Source organism: Gossypium hirsutum, chromosome D08 (assembly GCF_007990345.1).
Source record: "Gossypium hirsutum isolate 1008001.06 chromosome D08, Gossypium_hirsutum_v2.1, whole genome shotgun sequence".
Lineage (NCBI taxonomy): Eukaryota > Viridiplantae > Streptophyta > Magnoliopsida > Malvales > Malvaceae > Gossypium > Gossypium hirsutum.
In genome coordinates this window covers 67,434,526-67,440,779 of record NC_053444.1, presented here as the reverse complement: position 1 = coordinate 67,440,779, position 6,254 = coordinate 67,434,526, and the positions used below count along the sequence as shown (strand labels likewise).

Sequence of the window (6,254 nt, the reverse complement as noted above, 5' to 3'; positions counted from 1 at the left end):
TTACATTAATAAAGTGGCAGTGATGGTATGTCCGTGAAGGCAACGGAACGGAACGGAACGCAACATGCGGCCAATATGTTTTATATATAAGCAAACAAATAATGAGGCCCTGAAGAAGAGAAAAAGTGTGGTGTTTATAGGGAGATTAAAGGAGGATTTTCAGCCACCGTGTTTGACCATTCGCTCTTTAATCTCTCTGCTTTGCAAAGGTTGCGTGAGAATCCCTTTGTTTTGCTTTTTTCTTTTATTTTAATAGTCAACCCCATCGTCGCACTCATATGGGATTGTGTGCTACATTTTTCACACTAATCTAATTTACCCTTAATCTCACATCGTTGGGTCGGATCGGATCAAATTTATTTGTGGTTTGATTTTTTAATTCATTTCAAAAGTTTAATTTTTTCAGTTCAATTCATGAAATCGAAAAAAATAATAAAGTATTGTCGTTGTTGGTGAAGGTTGAGACTCTAAATTTTCAAGAATTGAGATTCGAGTCTTGCCATGTACATTTGCAATACATTTAGTCTCAATTTGTGTGTTTGTCATGGATAATTTTTGTGTGATTCTATATGATTCTTCGTCTGTTATATTTTTATTGGTTAGACTCTTCTTTTTAGTTGCTCAATCTTGTATTTGTAATTCTACTATAATTGTCTCGAGGTTTGCTTTTTGTAATTTTATTTAATAGTCAATCCATTTCACGCTCACATTGTATTGTGTGCTTCATTTTTCACACTAATCTAATTTACTCTTAATCTAACACTAATCGAGTTAGGTCGGATTGGATCGGATCGATTTGTACTTTGATTTTTTTGGTTTGGTCGAAAACTTTATGTTTATTATTTTTTCAATAGTAAAATTGAAAAGCTAAGGAGGGTTTGTTATTGTTTGTTAAATCTTCGGTCACCAAAGTTCAAGTCTCACGACGCACATTTACAATGTGTGGTTTTCAATCGCAATATTTGTGTTCTCCATGGAAGAATTTTGTCTAGCTCTGTTTGATTTTTTGTTCACTTTACTTGGTATCTACTTTGTAGTTGTTAGAACTTATGTTTGTGTTATATTTCTAATGGTAACAAGCATAGTAATAAGCATTCAAAAATTAATAAAATAGAAAAAAAATACTAATATTTTATAAATAAATAAATTAATAAGGAATAATTAAGATTTGATCCAACTAGCCTAAGATGAAAATTATCCGAAACTAAGTCTTTATCCAAATGAAAAAATATATATATTGTTTATCAATTTTGGCAAGTGATTTTTTTTAAAACATCTTCGCTAAGTAGTTGAATTAGTGGTTGATTTGACTGAATAAATTATTAAATATTAAAAATTTGATTCAATTAATTTGTATCGATTCTTAAATTAATCAGTTTAAAATTACTCTCCGAACAAATACTCTAACTGATTTCCTATTTAAATCCAATTCAAACAATCATAGATTAAAATTATCTTAATTCCGGTATCTCATAACTAATAATCAAGTTTTATTTCCGAAATTACATTAAGTTGGATGTGATTATCGAACACCGGAATTTTTAATTAATAATAATGATGAGCGGTTAAAGTTAATCCCCAGTGATTTTTTTGCAAGGTAATGAGCAATAACAACTGAGTATCCCAATAAAAAATATTTTTAATTAATTAATTTGATTTAATAACTCGAAAAAGGCTTATTCTACGCCAGGCACTGAATTCCATGCCATGCCATGTGATATACATATAATATATTAATATATAAAAATATATTATATATACATAGTTATGAAAATTACACAAAATTTTATCTTAAATACATTTTATCTAAAAATTAATATTTATATTAACAATCTTAAGCCAATCATTGCTATATAATGAATGGTTTTTTAATTTTATTTTTTGAAACTTTGTTGTCTAAAATCTATTTATTATAATACGATTAAGCTGTTTTTAGTATTAATAATTTTAAATTATTTTTAATTAAGTATAAAATTAAGAATATTTTGTGCTTATATATAATTGGTGAAAGGGAATTTATTTTCATTCCTTTGTTGAAATTTTGCTCAGGTCAGGTATAGGTGAACTGTACGTGTTATGTGAATTAAATAAATAAATTAATATAATTTTATCAATAAAGAGAGAATTATTAATTAATTAATATAAGTTTAATAGTAATCAATTGACAGTTGTGCTGGTTTTACTCATTTTTATGAGGCGATTTTGAGGAATAAGGTCCCCCGTTCAACGACATATGCCCCAACCCTCTATTCCATACTTCATAGCTTGAATTAATATAAATGATTTTGGTTTAATTGGGGTCTCAGTCCCTGTATTTTTTTATATATATTTTAGACTTTTATAGTGGAAGTCACTCTAAGGGCTTCAGTTAAATTGGATTAAGTACAAAGGCTAAATAAGCAAAAAAGAATTATTGAATATTTCTCACTTGGAGATTGAAATGATGGTGAATTTATGGTTAAAATCATTAAAAATGTTTATTCTAATAATACCTTTCTTTCTACTCGTGTTAATGATTGCAGGTCGTTTATGTCTAAATACAAAATAGCCTCACTCAGTCGTATTTACAGGATGGGAAACCAATGTGCGGATATTTGCTCGATTAGGGCACAATTTTCAATAGTGGTATTCAGGCTTTGTCCAAGGCTAATGCCTATGGACCAAATTTGTATTCTACTATTTTGATCACAAAAAATTGTTGAATATGAGGTTGTAAGATTTTCATTTCTGAATCTTAGATTGTAATATTTCAACATTATTTAGAAAAACATAGTAAAAGTCTTGCATGACTATAAATTAGCCACTTTAATCCACGTAGAGTGACTAGATTCTAAACATCGAAAAAGGAAAATACCCAAACTTAAATTAAACCCAAAAGTCTTAGTAACACATTCTTAATTAATTGAAGTATAAAAGATGTATATATATTATTTATTTCAGGACCCCCAGCCAGCCCATCCTCGGTTGTCTGATATATATCCACATTCTCCATCTCTCTCTATCTTAATAAAAACCCTAAACATCGTGCCCTTCAAGCTAAGAAATCTACAATTAATTTCTCTCTCTCTCTCTCTCTCTCTCTCTCTCTCTCTCTCTCTTACAATCTCATCTCTCTTTTTGTTCATCATAACCCTGTTTTATTTGTCTTGTTTCATTTGTACTGTTCTTTATCACCTTCCATTCACACCCTTCCAACAACAAAAAAAAAGGTTTGCTTTTTAGTTCCCTTTTCCTTTCCTTTTTTTTTTCTCCTTGTGCCACTATAAACTGTATAGCTTTTCATGTTGAAACTGGATTTTTATTTCATATCTGCATGCATGCATGCTGTCATGTAGGGTTTTGTTTGTTGTTGTTCTTTTTCAGCTTCCTCATATTAATTCAATCATATATGAAGTAAAAAAACAAAAAGAAAAAAGAACACAAAACGACAGTTCTTTTCATTGTCAATGGACAACAAATATGTCTGGTTTTTTTTTTCTCTTGTCAGCAGTTTAAACCCTTACAATATATATATTAGTTAAGAGTATGTGTAATTTGTTGTTGCAGATATCAATAAAATGATGGCTGGAAACGGGCAGCTTTCAGTTCCACCAGGTTTTAGATTTCACCCAACAGATGAGGAGCTTCTCTACTATTACTTAAGGAAGAAAGTTTCGTATGAAGCGATCGACCTCGATGTTATTCGAGAGGTCGATCTTAATAAACTCGAACCCTGGGATCTCAAAGGTTGGTTCATCGCATGTGATAAACCTCTTAAAAACCCCAATTAATTTTATTTACTAATGCTAATGATTAATAAATCACAGATAAATGTCGAATCGGATCGGGTCCTCAAAACGAATGGTATTTTTTCAGCCACAAGGATAAAAAGTACCCGACCGGAACTCGAACTAATCGAGCAACCACGGCCGGGTTTTGGAAAGCTACCGGAAGGGACAAAGCCATCCATCTTAGTAACTCCAAGAAAATCGGGATGAGGAAAACCCTAGTTTTCTACACCGGACGTGCACCTCATGGCCAAAAAACCGATTGGATCATGCATGAATATCGTCTCGAAGATGACGATTCCGATGTTCAGGTAATAAAAAAAGACTCGATTTAACGGTGAAAAATTGTCTGTAAAACAATAATTTAACATAAGGATTATGTGGCTTTTTTGCTATATGCAGGAAGATGGATGGGTTGTATGTAGGGTTTTCAAGAAGAAGAATCTTATTAGGGGTAATTTTCAAGCAGATTTTAATCAAGAAGATAATAATTATAATCACATGAAGAATACTGCTTCATCATCAGCTCATCAAATGGAACCAAGGCCTAATAATAATCATTTACATACATTGTATGATTATTCCTTCGACGGATCCATGCATTTACCACAGTTATTCAGCCCTGAATCAGCGGCTGTTGCTGCTTCTTCTTTTATATCCCCACTCTCTTTGAACTCCATGGATGTAGAATGCTCTCAAAACTTATTGAGGCTAACCTCGAGCAGCGGTGGCGGCGGAGGCGGCGGAGGCGTTGGTGGCGGTGGACTGATGCAGCAAGATCAGATGAGGTACAATGGTGAATGGTCGTTCTTGGATAAGCTTTTAACGAATCATCCTATGAGCTTGGACCATCATCATCATCATCATCGTCATCCTCATCAATCTCAAGCTAAATTTATCCCTTCGTTGCAACTTGATCATGTGGGAAGTTCTTCACAAAAATTCCCATTTCAATACCCAGGTTGTGAGACAGCTGAGGCTATGAAATTTTCAAAGTAGCTTAGAATTTTAGATCTATTTTCACATACAATGTTGCTTTAAAAAAAATCATCTTAAGAAGAAGTGGCAAAAGACACTCTTTTCAAATCTCTGTTTAGTAGTTGAATTTGTTTTTTGTTTTTTTTTTTTTGGTCATCAATCTGACTTTGAATTGTACTGTGCCAAGTGCCAACTTTTTTTTTCTTTTTAAGTAAGAAAAAAACAAATTATATACAAGCATGTTCATGCAAACTAAAGCCAATTGTTGTGAGGTGTACTTTGTGGTTTTGTATCCTACATGGTTGGATAGGTGAGATAATGAAAACCGAAGGGTTTGTATATGATTGGATTTGAACTCGACCTTATAACTTTTGGTATATAAGTACTGAGGGAGAATGCTACTATTTGAATTAGTTTCGAGTCACTTTCACTCTATAAACCTGTTAAGGCTTTTGGCAGAAATAAGAGACAGATCTCTGATCGGGAACAATATTAAACTTGTTGATGGTTTGACTGGTGATTAGTTGAAAGCTTTCTCTCCCATTGTTAAACACACTACTATTGCTTAAGCAAGCTTCGAGGGCATGGTATAATGAATTTCAAGTAAGATTTCTTTCACTTGATTTTTGTCAATTCCTCATTTTGATTGTTGCTTTTTTCACTTATGCTAGGAAAAATAATTGAGTGATTATATATTTTTGTGGTGTAACATACTATAATCATAAAGAACAATATACAAATGAAGTCGACCCAGTTTCGGTGCTAATTTTGCTATAGTCTTATTATGTTTAAATCTGAGATTTAATCATTCTGCTTTAAATTGACTTAATATTTGTCTTTTATTTTTATAGTATTTTTTATAGATCCAAATTTATGACACTGTTAACAATTTGGACTTACTTATTGGATTATAAAAATAAATGGATCAAATTATGAGAAACTAAAATGAAGAGATTAAATCCTAAATTCAACTTTATAAAGGGACTAAAACTATAATTAGATGTTTTTATTTCAAATGGTTCCCTTACAAATCCCAATTACCACATTGGAAAAAGGTTTGCAATTTCCAATTACAGTCTGGTCCATCATGCCTGCTCATCACATTCACATTTTATCTTTTAGTGTGTGCAACTTCTTACTAGTCTAAACGATTACAAATGTTTTTTAAGACTACATTATTAATAAATTAATTAATAGTTTACAGAAATATAATTCATCTTATTTTGTATTTTTTTTGAATTTTACTATTTAAGACCTCAATTATCTCATCGGTTTAGATTAGGAATGAAAAACCCAAACCTTTTGATAGATTTGGAATCGATCCGTTTCGAATGGAATAGATTTTTTTTAAATGAATGCAAGGTGGGTGGAATTTTTTCATTTAAAAAGTGATATGGAGCGATTATAGTAATTGTTTGCCCCACCTCACCCCGCTCCACTATATGAAATTATCATTTCATCCTTTTACATATATAACTATTAAAAATGTAAAAATATAATAACGGAATG

General features: G+C 31.3%; 1 protein-coding gene across 1 annotated transcript; it reads left to right on the top strand.

Moving 5' to 3' along the window:
* Positions 1-3,003: 3,003 nt before the first annotated feature.
* Positions 3,004-4,979, top strand: LOC107928313 (protein SOMBRERO). The gene is made up of 4 exons (XM_016859506.2): positions 3,004-3,209; positions 3,547-3,726; positions 3,807-4,078; positions 4,170-4,979. Exons 2-4 carry the CDS (start codon positions 3,558-3,560, stop codon positions 4,764-4,766), a joined length of 1,038 nt encoding a protein of 345 aa, XP_016714995.1. The 5' UTR covers positions 3,004-3,209; positions 3,547-3,557; the 3' UTR covers positions 4,767-4,979.
* The last annotated feature ends 1,275 nt before the right edge of the window (positions 4,980-6,254 follow it).